A 15,472-nucleotide genomic window follows, 5' to 3' on the forward strand; every position below is an offset into this window, starting at 1 on the left:
CGCGGCGGCAGATTCGGCTGGAGACGAAAACGGCACAGATGTGCGCCTTGACGCGACGCGACCTAGACGCGACGACGCGAGGCGCAGATAGGGCCGATGCAACGCGCGACGTCGACGTGACGTGAAAACACCGCGCTCACCGCGCCGCGTCCGCGGGGAGGGGCGGCGGGGGGCGGGGCGGCACCGCGGACACCGCGGGGGCCGCGGGGTTGCAGCGGCGGTGCGGTAGGCGCGGTGCGGCAGCGGCAGTTCTGGCAGTCGGGTCGGGCCACACGGCAAGATGGCGCCGTCATGCCAGCAGAGGCCAGAAGATTGAACCTGTTGACGCAAAGCCCTTCCAAGTTGCCTAGCCCAAAGCCAAGGCCGAGTGCTCGTCTAAGTATGCGGTGGAGGCCGCAGACAGGGCCTAGCTGAGCTTTGTCTGCCGTCGCGGCCGCCGTCATGGCTTTCAATGAGGTGAGCAGCGACCAGCGCAACCCTTGTCGTAGAGTTGTTTTGCCCAGTGGCAGGACCCTCCACCAACTCCGCCCTCAGAGCCTAGCGCATCAAGGTATTTGCCTACCCGGGGGGCGGGGCGGCGAGCCCCCTTCGGGGTCGCCCAGACCGCCGCCCCTTGGCCCCGGGGGCGAAGCAGTCTTCCCCAAAGGGCTCCGTCTACCTGGTCCCACATAACCTCCCCGAACTAGGCCAGTGCATTCCTGCGGACCTGCGGACGGGCGACAGGACTCCACCAGGGCGAGTGGAGTGCAACATAACCTTGCTGGCACTGGCATTGGGTCGGACAGGATCGATAAGGACAGGCTTACCGTGCCGTCGTGTCGTGTCACCCGTTCGCCCAGGGCGCTTTCTGTTGAGGTGTCGCCTGCACCCGCAAGTCCGACGAAAGGCCAGATGTTCTGCTGCGGGACGGTGTTGTTTATGATGCGAGACTTGGTCAATGAGTTCGAAGGGCCGTGAGCGTCTGGCACTGACCTGACAGGAAGGTCTAAGAAGTCCTCAAAGAACGAATCCAGACGGCTGTTCTACTTCATTTCCCAGACTTTCCTTCAGTCGGATCAGATGACTGTAAGATTTTTTACTCACCTCCGAGGAGTTTAGACTGGACCTAGTTTGCAGTGGTGGCCTGATTTTAACTTGTCATTGGCCATCACTTGCCATCCCTCACCATCCCAGCTCCATTATTTGATGATCCTACTATTGTTTTATGATTCTATAAGATTTTCTTAATTTCCGTCTAAAGTAATTATCTTTTACTGTAAGTTTCAATCACTTATCTTATCTGTTTGTTTTTGTCACGTGTGCTATCTACGTCAGTCCTCAGGAAACGTATTGCTAATTCAATTTCTGCCTCCTTACATTGATTGCAAACAATGTCCTGTAATTACTTTTATCATACGTATTCAACATGTCTTCTGACCCACTCGGCTGAAGAAATCGGCATCATCTCTTAACTAACACAATCATTTTTCATCATTTTTGTTCCTAAACAGAAAGTAGATCCCGAACTCATCTTCACCAAGCAAGAGAGGATTGGTAAAGGTTCTTTTGGTGAAGTATTCAAAGGAATCGACAAACGGACCCAGCAGGTCGTTGCCATCAAGATCATTGACTTGGAAGAAGCTGAAGATGAAATCGAGGATATTCAACAAGAAATCATGGTGCTCAGCCAGTGTGATTCAACATTTGTCACCAAATACTTTGGCTCCTACCTCAAGGTATAGCTATTAGTCTTCTGTCTTGCAGCTAATAGACATTCTTATCTCTATCGTCTTATCTGATAATCCTGTATCATTCATCTGATGACTCACAATTTTTGTTCAGGGTACCAAATTATGGATCATCATGGAGTATTTGGGTGGTGGCTCCGCCCTGGATCTAATGAAAGCAGGGTCTTTTGAAGAAATGCACATAGCCATTATACTTCGTGAGGTACTGAAAGGTCTAGACTATTTACATTCTGAGCGAAAACTGCACCGAGACATCAAAGGTAAAGCAATCTGAACGTGTTTTGAGTGCAATCCAGCTCCATTCAAGGTGAATTCCTTACTAACCCTTGACTCCCCCACATGTTTCAGCTGCAAATGTGCTATTAAGTGAGATGGGTGATGTGAAGCTAGCAGACTTTGGTGTAGCAGGTCAGCTGACCAACACTACCAGCAAAAGAAATACTTTTGTGGGAACTCCCTTCTGGATGGCCCCAGAAGTCATCAAACAGTCTGCTTATGACTCTAAAGTAAGTTCTACATATTTCAAAGTATGACCCGTTGAGATTTACCTATTTCACAAGAAGTGGAGCATTAACATGTCTACTCTCCCACTCAACCAGGCTGATATTTGGTCATTGGGAATAACGGCAATTGAGTTGGCCAAAGGTGAACCTCCCAACTCGGAGCTTCATCCAATGCGTGTTCTCTTTCTTATACCCAAAAACCATCCTCCTCAACTTACTGGTAACTACAGTCGCCAATTCAAAGAATTTGTGGAAGCTTGTCTTAATAAGGATCCTGAAAATGTAAGTGCTGTCTAATGAATCTTACATCCCTATCAAATCATTACCACTCTCCTCATTTCTCTTTTGTGTAACTACTTGCAGAGACCTACAGCTAAAGAGCTTTTGAAATTTCCATTCATTCGTAAAGCCAAGAAGAATTCCTATCTTGTAGACTTAATCGATAGGTACAAAAAGTGGAAGTCATCACGCAGTGAGGAGAGTGAGACAGAAAGTGAAAATTCAGACTCGTAAGTGACTTTGCAGGACGAGCAGATTAATTGCAACTGATGGTGTCCCAAATTATTTCATTTGCTTTGTTTATGTGTTTAGAGAGGAATCAAAGCCAGACAGTGACATGGATGAGCCATGGATTATGACTGTGAAGGGTATTCACAATATCAAACCTCCTCAAGAAGAGAACAACCACAGGCTAAATGGAAATCATCATCGAAATGATAAAAGCCCTGGACCTGTATGTTCATTTTGATACTTGGCTGTGCTGGTATTTTAGACGTTCTTGACTAAAAGTTTGATATATTTCTGCTCTACAGTCTCGACCTCAGTGTAATGCTCCACCACCTCCTACTGAGAGCCCTCAGCATTCAGTACAAGTTCAGCCTCCACCACAAGTCCAAGCCACATCACAGACACCAGGAACTAGAGAGAAACGAGGGTCTAAAGAAATTGGGCCGTTAGATCACCGAGGAGAGAGATCTGAACATATCAACCGCTCAGATCACATGAATAGAAATGACCGAAATGATCATGGAGCTCGATCTGATCATGCAAATCGCAATGATCGCTCTGAAAGAGCAGAAAGATCGGATAGATCAGATAGATCGGATTTGGCTGAAAGTGATCGTGTGAGTTCTCGTCATGCTCACCATCAACGATCACCCTGCCTTTGCCGAGTTATTTATCCCATCATTTCTGAGGTATTACTCCAGTTTCCTGTGGAAATACTTATCTTATTATTTTTTAAATTTTGTACACACCAACTGATGTCTGTCCCCTTCTCCCAATGCAGCTGCAGAGACGACGTGATTACAGTCCTCAAGGTGGTGACACATCTCACCGCACAGATGCTATTGAGGAGCTGAAGAATGCCTTTGAGCTTGCTGAAAGAGCCAGTCCTGGCATATCAGACCTATTTGTGCGTGAAATGGTGCATAAACTTGTCCCAGATGTCACAGAAACTGAAATAAGAGGTGTCATGGATAAAATCACTCGGTAAGTTAAGTTAAAATGTTAACTAAAGCTGCTTTACCTTATTAAAATTTATTTTAACTCTTAATGGTTTCCTTCTCAACAGGGAAACTACATAGGAGATGCTATTATGCACCACATAGCGTACCTGATGGCCACACCCGTGCATTTAGATGCCAGCATCTAGCTGCCTCAAATCACACAGGTTCCTTGTTCAATTAATAAGCAGCAATAAAATGTACTTAGTACTTACACCTTCAATATTAATTGGCAGGCAGCAGCAAGAATTGAGAACTGTGTTGTAACTACTTCTAGCTGTAGGTAGAAATGACTAAGCACACAGGTCCCCACTTCAATAGATCAGTCATGCACTTGTTTTATTATTTATGCAGTGAAATCATTATTTCTATTGACTATTTTGTCTGGAATCAGTGAGATCGAGTGTTTATAGGATGCTGTATGAGATCCCTCATGTGTACATATTCATTCATAAATCATGGATACTTTTATAGAAGACAAAGAAAAAGTATTGTAAATTTTCCTTGAGGTTTAATAAATTTATTTTTATAGTGTTGATCTTATGTAAGGTAATCTATGTGGAGGACCCTGTCGAGCCATACCGTTCTTGGTTAGAGCTGTGTGGAACGACACCACATCATTCACAGATGTGTTGTATTTAGTTTTCCTGAGTGTCTTGTACTATTATTGCAAAGATATAAATTATTTTCTGTTCATTAATTTCCACATAATAATTAAAAAGCCATGTGCACACATGGGTGTAGTTTAAAATGCAGTATAAACTAATGCTGAAGTTCAGTTGGGTGCTGCTGGAGGTGGGGTTTCATGTTCTGTGTATATGATATGCAACATTATCTGACCACCCCATGTATTGAGTTATTTTCCTTGCTGCTGTAATTCGTTCACTGTGCCATGCTTTTTCAGAGTCAAGGAAATTCAGTGTGTTTGTTCTTTTTGTTTTTGTTACTTTGAGACTTGTAGGTCTTCAACACTGCATTCTCCTGTAATGTAGAACAGAATAATCATTGAAATGCAGCTTTTATTTGTTTTTTTCTTCTTTTGCAATATCTACTTATCAAATTTTGTAGTTTACTGTTAAGTTATTTATGTACTTCCACAATTCATTATAAGAAGGCACATTCCATTAGCTTGTTTTTGTTTAGGTTTTTTTGTTTGTTTTTCTTTTGTTTAGTGTAGGTATTTCTCTTTTATCTGTATAATTTATTTGTCTTGGTGTGGTAGCAAGGAAAATGACCTGGTATGTGGGGAAGGGGATGTGCAAAATTGCATGCCATAGTGGTGTGAGCCTGAGATGAACTGCAATTTGTTTCAACATGGGTGAATGTCTGGTTCTGACAAACCCTCCCCCCCCCCTTTAAAAAATCACTATAATAACAAAAAAAAATGTCAGTCCAGAAGTCTGAATGAGTGAGTGAATGTGTTTTCGGATGTGGTAAGAGAATTTGGCAGTGATTTTGTGGGTGTTTTTTTGTTCACTGTGCTCACCGTGTCTATTCTGTGATTAGAGGTCAAAAGTGTTTCAAAATTCACCATCCCCGTGATAGTATTATCTTCCATTTGTTGAGCCTTGAAATGCCAATGGCCTATATAAAATGCTTATTGTTGGTACTCCTTATCAGAAACTTTCTCTTTTCTATGTGTTACATCTAGTATTTTACTTCTATTAACTAACTAGTGAGTCTTGCACTAGTATTGTTTTATATTCATTCCCGGGAGTTCAAATAACAGAGTGTTATTATTAATTCCTGCTCATTTGTTGAGTGAAGGTGTGACTGTGAGAGTGAATGGGTCAATATGAATGATGAGAGTGTTTGATTAACAGAGTATCATTGACAATAATGTAGAAAATCTTGTGGAGCTGCACAGCTCTGTACATTTTATTTTGCCATTTGCACACACAATTGCTGATGTGATAATAAATTGCCACATTCTTTAAAAATAAAGTGCCAACAATTGTCTGTGTGTGCGGGGCGGGAGTTGGTTTTAGTGCAGTTACTAAATCTAATACTGTCTTTTAAACAGATTGTAACATTATCATTATTGTTTGTTGTTATGCTAGGGGATTTCTGTGATATATGCAGAGCTTGATGTAGAACTCTCAGTAGTACGTCTGTCTCATGTCTTAGCCTACAAGATCTGGCTGTACAGAAACATGTATGTATAAAAGAAATAAAGTTAATTATCAAGTAGTCACCGTTTTTTCTTTCTATGGCTAATTTTGGACTGGCCTGGAGTTAAATAAAAACCGCAAGGTTGAGAAAGCCCTACGCAAGTTGTTGCCAAAGGGAATTACAATCGATTTTAGGAATCGACTCATCGTATCGGAACAGGCGCACCAACCTTCTTTATTCTTCCACATCTATTCGTATGATTGCTACCGGTGTTACGACTTCCATAGAAACGTGAATTTTGAACTATCATGTCCGTCTTCATTTCTGACAATACCTCTCATCGATTTTCTAGGGATTCCCATGAATGAGTGGGTTGGGGTTGGGGTTGGGTGGGTTGGGAGCTTTGGCACTGTAATGGCCGCCGAGATATCGAGGACTGAGCCAGAGCGGAGCCACCGGTTTGTGCTTTGTGGTTAGTTATTTAGTGACTGAGAAAATCATGGCATCCGTCCTGTGCCCCGAAGTTACGCCTCCCGGCTTCTCTTTCGAGAACCACCAAAGGTAACGTTCACTTTTTTCCAGTACTTAGTTCATAAATGACTTTCTGAAATTTATGAATGAAACCATGACGGTATGTTCCTGTAAACAAAAGCTGCTATGTCATGTCATCCGCCTTCTGTTTTCAATTATACTATGTAAATTATTGATTTTTCTTCGATTTAGGAATGTTCTTTGAATAATTTTCTATTGCATCAACTTACAACTAAAATTTTTCATTTCAAGCATTTGCCTGAGTAATCTATATCATACTCCCCTAACCTGCATATGATGGGGGAGTATTTGTTTTTTCTCTGTAACTGCGCTCTTCGTGCTGTTTTTGAATATTTAAGTTAGATATTTTGGTCTTATTAAATAACACATTGTGTCATTTATTTTCCATGTGTCTGATCCTCATAGTCTTTGGCTATAATGGTAATGTCCATTTGCATCAGTGGTGACATGTCATAATTTTGTGGTTTTTTTTTTCAATTTTTAGGAATGCTTTTTTGGTCAAGAAAGGCTTCCCTGCTCCAAAGGCAACCAAGACTGGTACAACAATTGTTGGTGCAGTATTCAGAGATGGTGTTGTATTGGGAGCTGACACCCGTGCTACTGAAAACACCATTGTTGCAAGCAAGAACTGTCAGAAAATCCATTACATGGCTCCTAATATGTAGTAAGTTATTAATCATGATTGCTGTTTTCCAAACTGTAAAATTGCAGTCAGAACATTTTCTAAAATACTTCTCTTTCCATGACATCTAGCTGCTGTGGTGCTGGTACTGCCGCTGACACCGAATTTACTACAGCAGCCATCAGCTCTCAGCTGGAACTTCACCGCCTGAACACTGGTCGCGTTGTACCAGTAGTTACAGCAAATATGATGCTCCGTCAGATGTTGTTCCGCTATCAGGTTTGTAATAATGCCTGTAGTATATAGTCTACAGAGATTTGAGACTGAGGGATGCATAATGTCTTTGCACTTTGTAGGGACATATTGGAGCAGCCCTTATCTTGGGAGGAGTTGACAACGCTGGTCCTCATCTTTACAATATCTATCCCCATGGATCAAGTGACAACCTTCCTTACTGCACCATGGGTTCTGGTTCACTTGCTGCTATGGCTGTGTTTGAGTCACGTTGGAAGCCTAACATGTCTGTAAGTACAAACATCCCACACTCTCCTTTTCTTGCTATGATTATGTTCTGGTTCATCATGTCGAGGTTTGTGTTCCCCAGAATTTTAAATTACATTCATTCCTCTTTTCAGGAAGAAGAAGCTAAAGTGCTCGTACGCGATGCTGTAGCTGCAGGTGTTTTCAATGACTTGGCATCTGGTAACAACATTGATGTGTGCGTCCTTAAGAAAGGCACTGTCGATTTCATTCGACCATATCAGGTGGCTAATGAGAAAGGACAAAGGTAATTAGTTTTTCCTCCTTGTCTCCTAAGAGCCTACCAGTACCAATTCCATATTTAAATCTCTTGTCTGTTTGTAGGATCAACACGTACAAGTACAAGAAAGGTACTACAGTCGTTCTGAACCAGCGAGTCATCCCTATTGTTGTAGAAGAAGAAGTTGTACGTAAAGTCCCTGGACCAGATTCCGAAGAGTCTATGGACACCAGCTAAACTTTTGTTTGATGTAGACTGACTTTGCTATGCTAATTTTTTCATGCAATTCGGTACTTTTTCTCTTTACAAGGTGTTGAGGTGTTTTAAGTGATATAATAAAGCTAATTTCTTATTCTGATTTTTTTCTTGTTTAATTTGATTACTGATGACAAACACTGATCAAACTTTAATATAAACATTAGAATTGAGGTATAAAATGTTGCATTGATTGTAAAAGGCATCAGTCCTGTTAAATATTTACCCTATCCTCCTTTGAATTGTCATGGAGCTTCAGACTCTTCAATTCTAGATCAGGCTCACAGTAGACCTGTGGTGATTTAAGCCCTAAAATTTCAGAATGTTCATTCCAAAACTTATCATTAAAAAGATCTGTATGAAAGGGAAGAATAACATGTCGCGGTTTTGCTGCAGGAGCATTAACAACTTTTCTTAGCAAAGTAGTACCTTTCCGATACATAATAGGTTCATTGTTATAATTTATGTTGAATTCTGAGAACAGAATTTCATTCTTCTGCGCTGCAACAGATCCTCGAAGTCTTTCTTGAGCCTAAAATAAAATTGTCATCATTTTAAATATAAAAAAGATTATTGTGTTGGACACCTGCAATACCCAGGCGGTCTTTACCTGGACATTTGTTAACCCTCCTCTGAGCACCAGCATCCAGAAGGCAGTATTGTACAAATTGTTGACATGGACATCAGCTTGCCGCCAGCTAAGATAGTCTCTGAGGTTGGCATCTGTTGGATAAATCACGACTCTCCCATCGAAGGTGGGTGGATACATCAGCCGTACATTGGCAAAGTAATCTTTCCAAAAATACACAAATGATGAAGCAAACAACGAGTTCACATTGGTCAGGATTTTAGCAGCACGACGATTATAGATGGCTGTGTCTCTTCGGAAAATAAAACTGTACTCATCGCTTTGACCAAAAGCCAGAGAAATTTCACGAAACTCTTCCATGACAACAGTAGCACATTTATTCATCAAATCTAAAGCACGACTGTCGTTTGGCTTTTCAAGGCTGTGTGTTTCACAAAACTTGGTGAAGTTTTTCCCATCTAGTCTGACAACTATCCATGAATTTGGTAGAATTTTATCGTCTGATTCGAACGTTTTCACATATTCATACTTGCTTTTAGCCATCGTTGCAGACTTTATAAAACTACGAGTAATTGAAAAATGAAAAGCACTACCAACAAGTTGGACTTTAAACTTTCTAAGAAGCGAGGGGGCAATCATTGAGTGACAAGACTCCAAAGAACATTAGAACATTGGTTCAAACATCTAAATGTACTGTTTAAGAAGATCCTAACCCACGACAGCGCATGTAAACCCAGGTTGCGCCTCAATCCTTTCTATTTTGTAGTCAAGCGCTCTCTCACGGCCAATGCGAGAATTACGACATGACATCTCCTGTCTTCTGTCTACTTGGTCTTATGGTCTTATTCAATTTTTCGAGGTTATCTTCATGATTTCCGCAAAACGTATTTTAAAAATTGTCTCATCATTGGTTTAGGTGCGTGTCTGAGATTTAGTTATTGTTGTTTTCAAAATTGTGCTGCGAATTTTTGAAACTGCCGCTCCACGGACGGCCCCCGACATCCGGTGATTCTCAGCTAGAACGAGTTCTGCTAGAAGGCATGAATGGCGATGTCATTTGGCATTAAAATGGCGGGTGTGACGGTAAGCAATAACAACAGCTGACAATTTAATTTTGCAGGTCTTTATCGGTTTTATCCGTTGCGCATTGTGTTTTCATTAAAAAGGGGAAACTAGGTTCTACCACTGTACTATTGTTGTCGCATGGAGACAAGGTTGTAGTCTCTTTGTGTGCTCATATTGTCTCACCCATTTTCTAGCGGTCGTGCAACAGGCGTTGTCTTGAAATTCCATTGCTGTCACAATATTTCTTTTAATGTCTGTTTCAACTGCATTTGAGCCATTTTAAAAAAAAATCAGTTACTTGGTTGTTTTTAAGTAGATGGATAGACCTGCCGACCAAGCTTCTTGAAATGCAAAATTTTGGTCTATGTTTTTCATAATCTAATCAGAGTTTTATTAGTCATCACCTCCTACTCGTCCCATCCCTCGGCACCCTCAGTCTAACTTTAACATTTTCTCTTATTTTATCTTTTAAGTTTTTTAAAAATTGTGCTTTGTATTATGTTTAACTACTTCTAGTGTACTTCGTTTGCTTGTACATGTGTGACTCATTGACCAACGTTCCCTATTTGTCCCTAGGTTCAGGCACTGTATGATTTTAGCGGAGAGCCTGGCACAGCTGAGCTGTCCATAAAGGCGGGAGATCTCCTCAAAGTCACTAGGAAAGATGTTGGAGAAGGATGGTGGGAGGGTCAATGTGCTTCCGGGCAAACTGGGCTGTTCCCTGCGGCCTACGTCCAAGTAAGATTTCATGCAGCTTCATTTCATTGTTAAAAAGATTGTGCCTATTTGTATGTATTTTTGAGAGATTACTTTTTTAGTTTCTATCTCATATTGAATTTATTTTGTTCCTAAGGAAGTCGTCAGTCAGCCTCCAGCTATGCCACCACCTCCTCTTCCACAATCTTTTAATAATGATGATTGGGGAGAAAATCCATCAAATTCAACTTACGCCAATACTCAGGTTTCTATATATTTCTTGATAACTGGGTTTACCTTGGCCGACAAATTTTTTTATTCGTCCTACTCTTGCAGAGCTATGATGCTGGTGATGACTCATACGATGAATGGGATGATGAATCAGAAAATGGAAGCAGACCTGGTATGGGGGCAGTTGCAAGTAGTTTCCCTCATGTACCTAAATCGGGGAGTGCAGGGGATGTTAGTTCAATTGGTACGGCCAGAGATAGCATTGACTTCTTTTTCTTGTCAGTGAGAGCTGAATCAATGATTGGCTAACTCACTATTTCTTTTTATTTTAGGTCGCTCTACAGAGCCAAAAGGAACTATTGGCCGTAAAAATTTCAACAGATTTACATCATTTGTGAAATCAGGTGGAGAAAGTTATATTCTTGGAACTGTGCAAGTTCCTGTTCCTGATGGTAGCAAGGTGTGGGTTGTCGATGGCCATGAGGGACCCATTTGGAGCCCAAATCCAGAACCATACTCCTGTGTTGTTGCCCAACCTAAAAAAGAAACCAAGTTGAAAGGACTGAAGAGCTTTATTGCCTACCAACTAACTCCGTCGGTACGAAGACCATGTATGACTCATGTTTAATTAATCTGACATACTTCTGATGAAAAATTAAATGCCTTCCTTTCATGGTTTTAGTTCAACAACATCCAAGTGTCAAGAAGGTACAAACATTTTGATTGGCTACATGAAAGGTTAGAAGAGAAGTTCAGCCTAATACCCATCCCTCCGCTGCCAGATAAACAGATTTCAGGTGGGATAGCAATCGAGTGAACAAACATGTTGCTAGTATTATTCAATTAAAACTTGTTCCCTTGGTTTCTGCAGGACGCTATGAAGAACAATTTATAGAGCACCGCAAAAATCAACTTCAACTCTTCGTTGATAGTGTTTGTCGCCATCCAGTATTATCAAGATGTGAAGTGTGGCAGCATTTCTTAACATGCACTGATGAAAAGCGCTGGAAGGCAGGCAAGCGCAGGGCTGAAAAAGATGAACTAGTTGGAGCCAACTACTTCTTTGCTCTTCAAGCTCCTGAGGCGACTATCGCTCCATACATGTTGTAAGTTAAATTATCAGTGCATCTTAATAGAAGCACCCACTCACTTACATTTTGTGATTTTAAAAACAACATTTTGATTCAGGGAACTAGAAACAGACAATTGTGCAAAGTTCATTCAAGGCATGGATGTTGCTGTCAAGAACCTTATGGCCACTGCATTTGATCAAACAAAAAAACATCAAGGTCACTACAAGAGAGAGTATCAACGCATAGGGCAAGCCTTTTATAGCCTGGGTCAGGCGTTTGAAGAACCGGCATGTAAGAAAACTTTTAATGAGATGTGAAGTGGTTTATTGCTTCATTTTTACATAAACTTTTTGTTTGTCACAGCGAGCCCAAGAGCCAATCTTAGTGTTGCTATCAAAATGACTGGAGAGGCATACAATTCAATCGGAAGGCTCTTTGAAGAACAGCCAAAGTTGGACTGGGAGCCCTTTGGTGATGTCTTACATCTATATAGAGGAATAATTGCCTCTTTCCCCGATATTCTCACAGTTCACAAGGTATGTTTTGCTACCCCTCTATTGTGACTTTATGTGACATACTCAGGCTTCCTACTTTTTAACCTTTTCCCTCTTGATGCCCAGGGTGCACTCCAAAAGCGGAAAGAATGTGAAAAGTTAGCAGGTGATCATAAAATGGAGCAGACTCAACTGAATGAAGTGACTAGACGCACAGATGTTGTTTCCTACGCCTTGCTCTCGGAAATCAACCATTTCCACAGTGAAAGAGCAGAAGACTTCAAACAAGGCATGAAAAAATATTTGAATGAGCAAATTATATTTTATGAAAAGGTATGCATCAATTTTCTTCACACTTAATATTTTCCATATCAGAGTTGATCTTAGACTGGTTTTCTTTATTTCTAGATTGTCAGCACTCTTAAAGATGCAGTTGCAGCCTTTGAAGAATGATGTCAAACTCCTATATGCAACGAATTTCTACAAAATGAAGAGACTTAACAATCAAAATAAATCATGAATGAATTGAGCTAACATGTCTCTATAACATAAGTGCTTTATTATAAGTCAATTCAAGACTGTAGAACCTATGACCATTTCCTGTTTTGGCAAGTGAAATGAATTCTTCAATGTGATCTAGTGCTTTTAAATAAGTGATACTCCCATCTTAAATTTTCTCTTCATTGGTGCCATTTGTAAACAGCACTGTCTGTCCAATTTGTTTGAACAGACCCTAATTTCTTAACTCTTCATGTGCCCTGTGAAAGTGGCAAGAGTTTTTCTTTTTTTAAATTCTGCGTACACCATTTTTTTATTGTATTGTCCTAATGTACTGTATTTTACTCAAGCACGTAGTTGTGCAAAATGAAACCTCAATAACATTCCAGTCAAACACTAGTTTTGGTTTTGATGATTGTGTATGTATGTTAAGGATGCAAATGAACAAGTAACTTCAGATGTTATGTATGTGATCTTTTTTGTGTAGCTCAGAATGTTCATGTCCATTAACTAATTTGAAAGTTAGTGCCTTTCTGTTTTCTTAATGTTACCATCATTTGCATGTTCCTCTGTATTTACATTTTATAGGTTGTTGTATGACCTTACATTTTTCTTGGTTATCTTTCACATATCATGCTGTTACTTTACTTTGTATTTATATATTTTATATATTGTGTATCACTTTTTTTTAATGGAAAAGAGGAATGTTTTTTTGTTGTTCTTTTTTTGCACTTTTCCATATGCCCGTAGGGTTTGCCTCAACTGTCATTCCGAAGAGTTATGAATTAATATTTTTGAATATTTATATTTTGTAACAATTAAATTTACTGAGGTTAATGCCAGTATTGCCTTCACAACCTAATAGGAATCTTTCACATTCGCTTCTTTTGTACTTGGTATATAATGAATTAATTGTCTGTGGTTTCTTTATCGTATTCATGCGAACTTGACCAATTTTCTCAAACTTAAAATTAAGATTTTGGTGTCACCACATATTTGAATGACTGTATTCCTCCTGTATTCTTTAAAGTCTGGATGCAAAATGCATCCTGATGTCAATTTGGTGCTAATGCTTATTGTAAGTTTGGAGTGTATAATTAATGTGTTTAATTGATGTTTTTACTCAGTTGTTACGGAGGTAGTTCTCCTTGGGATGTGTTAATGAATGTCTAGATGTTTTTGTTGTAGAATGGTAAGGTTTGCTGACATTTAAATACTCAGAAGGTGGATTGACTTGTTGCTCTGATGTCTCTCAGCTTCTGTCGCCCCAATGTTACATTGGGCTGTCTGGCGCTCGAAGTAACCTATGAGGCATGAGCGGCATGAGCGGAACAACAAGCGTAAATCCACCTTATGTATGAGGTTTCCGTTCATTTTGTTCCCGTACTTCATCAAAAATACAAATCACTTAATATTAACAACATTGTAAAGACTGGAGCCAAATCCTATTTTGCTGTTCTAGAATGAATTAAAATTGCCCAAGTATCCATGTTCTTAATCTTTTTTTTTTTACTTTTTAAATAATACTGAGTTTGTTTTAAAGTGGCGTGTAATCTCAATTTGCGTGTTAATGCCCTATGCTATGACTGATTATTTTGGATGTTACATTCTGGAGGGTTCTGTTAAAAGCTGTTTCTTCTCCTGCACAATGAAAGAGAAATAGTTTGCTGACAGTTTAAAAAAAGTGAAATTGTGACATGTCCTACCTGTTTATCACAATTACATTTCACATAAAGGGGTGTGAAATTTGAGATTAGAAACTGGGTACCAGTAGACAGAGGTAGCTTCCATGTATAGAATGAATCAATTAGTGTGCATATTAGCAATTGGGTGAGTGAGTGGCAGTATCCTATGAAGTTTCAACAAAATGTGTGAGCTCATGTAACTGTCATGCCTAAGTCATTGATCCCTAGATCGTGTAAGTGTCTGTATTCACCATAGTCAGGAATAGGAATGGATCTAAAATTGCTTTGAAGGTCCTTATTTAGCTCCATCAGTTCATCGAACTTTCAAAATTCAATTTTCTTCAATTTAGGGAGTACATGCAAGTTGTTTTCTCATTTTCCCTGATTCCTGTCCTGCTTCCACCATAAAGTATTCTGGGAAGTCATTAAATATAATAATGTTTAATGAGTTGTGTTAAAGACTGAGCATGCTCAATATCAGTTGTATTATTTTACCTGCCTGTTGCCTGCTGTATACAAAAGTTATAAATAAAATTTCATAACTGTTACACTAATACAAACTTTTAACGATACCCCCATTGCTGTTCTTTTGCTTAAACCTAAAATCAGAAAATCTCGTGTTTTGTTCAGTAATTTTATTTCTTATCTCTTGTACAGTAGTTGGGTTTAATTTCACATGCAAATGGGGAGTGTATGTTGCGTTGGTGTGTGTTCTTAGTGAAAGGCAGTGCAATAGTAGCCTAGAGTTCAAAATGCTGTATTGCTGAATGCTGTTGTAGTCATTTTTCTTTCATTAGCAATGTATACATACCATGTGAGAGGTGTTTACGTGATGTTCATCGATTGAGTTGTTGGATGTGGCACTAGTAGGTGAAACTGTAAGGTAGCATACTAGTATTCCAAAGAGTTGAGTGGTAAATTTAACTTTTTTTTTTTTTTGCACAGTTTGGTTTTCACCAACCAACTTTTTTGAAGAATGTTATCAGTACCAATTTCTGTGGAAATGAGTAAGAATAAATCGTCTGTTCCGACCAAACTGCCGTGAGTAATGCATTGAGCCTCCCAGCGGAAAGGAAACAGATCGGGACGGAGTAGGCAACACAGT

At 40.0% G+C, this 15,472-nt stretch overlaps 4 protein-coding genes across 5 annotated transcripts; 3 read left to right on the forward strand and 1 right to left on the reverse strand.

Moving 5' to 3' along the window:
* The first annotated feature begins 235 nt into the window (after window positions 1–235).
* LOC117651892 (serine/threonine-protein kinase 26) lies at window positions 236–5,104 on the forward strand. 2 transcript variants are annotated; one of them, XM_034396436.1, is made up of 10 exons: window positions 236–456; window positions 1,491–1,715; window positions 1,822–1,987; window positions 2,076–2,233; window positions 2,327–2,512; window positions 2,594–2,739; window positions 2,822–2,963; window positions 3,043–3,426; window positions 3,519–3,721; window positions 3,804–5,104. In XM_034396436.1, the coding sequence occupies exons 1-10, from the start codon at window positions 442–444 to the stop codon at window positions 3,814–3,816; spliced, it is 1,638 nt and encodes a 545-aa protein (XP_034252327.1). In that variant the 5' UTR covers window positions 236–441; the 3' UTR covers window positions 3,817–5,104. The 2 variants fall into 2 exon arrangements, with proteins under 2 accessions (XP_034252327.1, XP_034252328.1); XM_034396437.1 differs by lacking the exon at window positions 236–456 and adding an exon at window positions 726–1,065.
* A 1,147-nt stretch (window positions 5,105–6,251) lies between these two features.
* LOC117651896 (proteasome subunit beta type-7) lies at window positions 6,252–8,139 on the forward strand. The gene is made up of 6 exons (XM_034396445.1): window positions 6,252–6,408; window positions 6,884–7,063; window positions 7,153–7,300; window positions 7,378–7,545; window positions 7,657–7,808; window positions 7,886–8,139. Exons 1-6 carry the CDS (start codon window positions 6,347–6,349, stop codon window positions 8,016–8,018), a joined length of 843 nt encoding a protein of 280 aa, XP_034252336.1. The 5' UTR covers window positions 6,252–6,346; the 3' UTR covers window positions 8,019–8,139.
* Window positions 8,131–9,401, reverse strand: LOC117651895 (probable tRNA(His) guanylyltransferase). The gene is made up of 2 exons (XM_034396444.1): window positions 8,647–9,401; window positions 8,131–8,568 (listed from the first exon to the last, which is right to left on the reverse strand). Exons 1-2 carry the CDS (start codon window positions 9,262–9,264, stop codon window positions 8,251–8,253), a joined length of 936 nt encoding a protein of 311 aa, XP_034252335.1. The 5' UTR covers window positions 9,265–9,401; the 3' UTR covers window positions 8,131–8,250.
* A 277-nt stretch (window positions 9,402–9,678) lies between these two features.
* On the forward strand, window positions 9,679–15,338 carry LOC117651891 (sorting nexin lst-4). The gene is made up of 11 exons (XM_034396435.1): window positions 9,679–9,708; window positions 10,267–10,428; window positions 10,544–10,651; window positions 10,723–10,861; window positions 10,950–11,215; window positions 11,300–11,414; window positions 11,489–11,723; window positions 11,806–11,981; window positions 12,054–12,226; window positions 12,311–12,517; window positions 12,593–15,338. The coding sequence occupies exons 1-11, from the start codon at window positions 9,694–9,696 to the stop codon at window positions 12,635–12,637; spliced, it is 1,641 nt and encodes a 546-aa protein (XP_034252326.1). The 5' UTR covers window positions 9,679–9,693; the 3' UTR covers window positions 12,638–15,338.
* Window positions 15,339–15,472: the final 134 nt, after the last annotated feature.

This window comes from Thrips palmi, unplaced genomic scaffold, assembly GCF_012932325.1.
Source record: "Thrips palmi isolate BJ-2018 unplaced genomic scaffold, TpBJ-2018v1 HiC_scaffold_6, whole genome shotgun sequence".
Taxonomy (NCBI): domain Eukaryota; kingdom Metazoa; phylum Arthropoda; class Insecta; order Thysanoptera; family Thripidae; genus Thrips; species Thrips palmi.

Coding starts and splice junctions, on each gene's coding strand:
- LOC117651892 (XM_034396436.1), top strand. Junction 1,716..1,821: donor ACTTTGGCTCCTACCTCAAG/GTATAGCTATTA, acceptor ATTTTTGTTCAG/GGTACCAAATTATGGATCAT. Junction 2,964..3,042: donor ATGATAAAAGCCCTGGACCT/GTATGTTCATTT, acceptor TCTGCTCTACAG/TCTCGACCTCAGTGTAATGC.
- LOC117651896 (XM_034396445.1), top strand. CDS start 6,347: ATGGCATCCGTCCTGTGCCCCGAAGTTACGCCTCCCGGCTTCTCTTTC. Junction 7,064..7,152: donor TACATGGCTCCTAATATGTA/GTAAGTTATTAA, acceptor CATGACATCTAG/CTGCTGTGGTGCTGGTACTG. Junction 7,809..7,885: donor GCTAATGAGAAAGGACAAAG/GTAATTAGTTTT, acceptor GTCTGTTTGTAG/GATCAACACGTACAAGTACA.
- LOC117651895 (XM_034396444.1), bottom strand. CDS start 9,264: ATGATTGCCCCCTCGCTTCTTAGAAAGTTTAAAGTCCAACTTGTTGGT. Junction 8,569..8,646: donor GAGGGTTAACAAATGTCCAG/GTAAAGACCGCC, acceptor ATTTTATTTTAG/GCTCAAGAAAGACTTCGAGG.
- LOC117651891 (XM_034396435.1), top strand. Junction 12,227..12,310: donor ATATTCTCACAGTTCACAAG/GTATGTTTTGCT, acceptor CTTGATGCCCAG/GGTGCACTCCAAAAGCGGAA. Junction 12,518..12,592: donor AAATTATATTTTATGAAAAG/GTATGCATCAAT, acceptor CTTTATTTCTAG/ATTGTCAGCACTCTTAAAGA.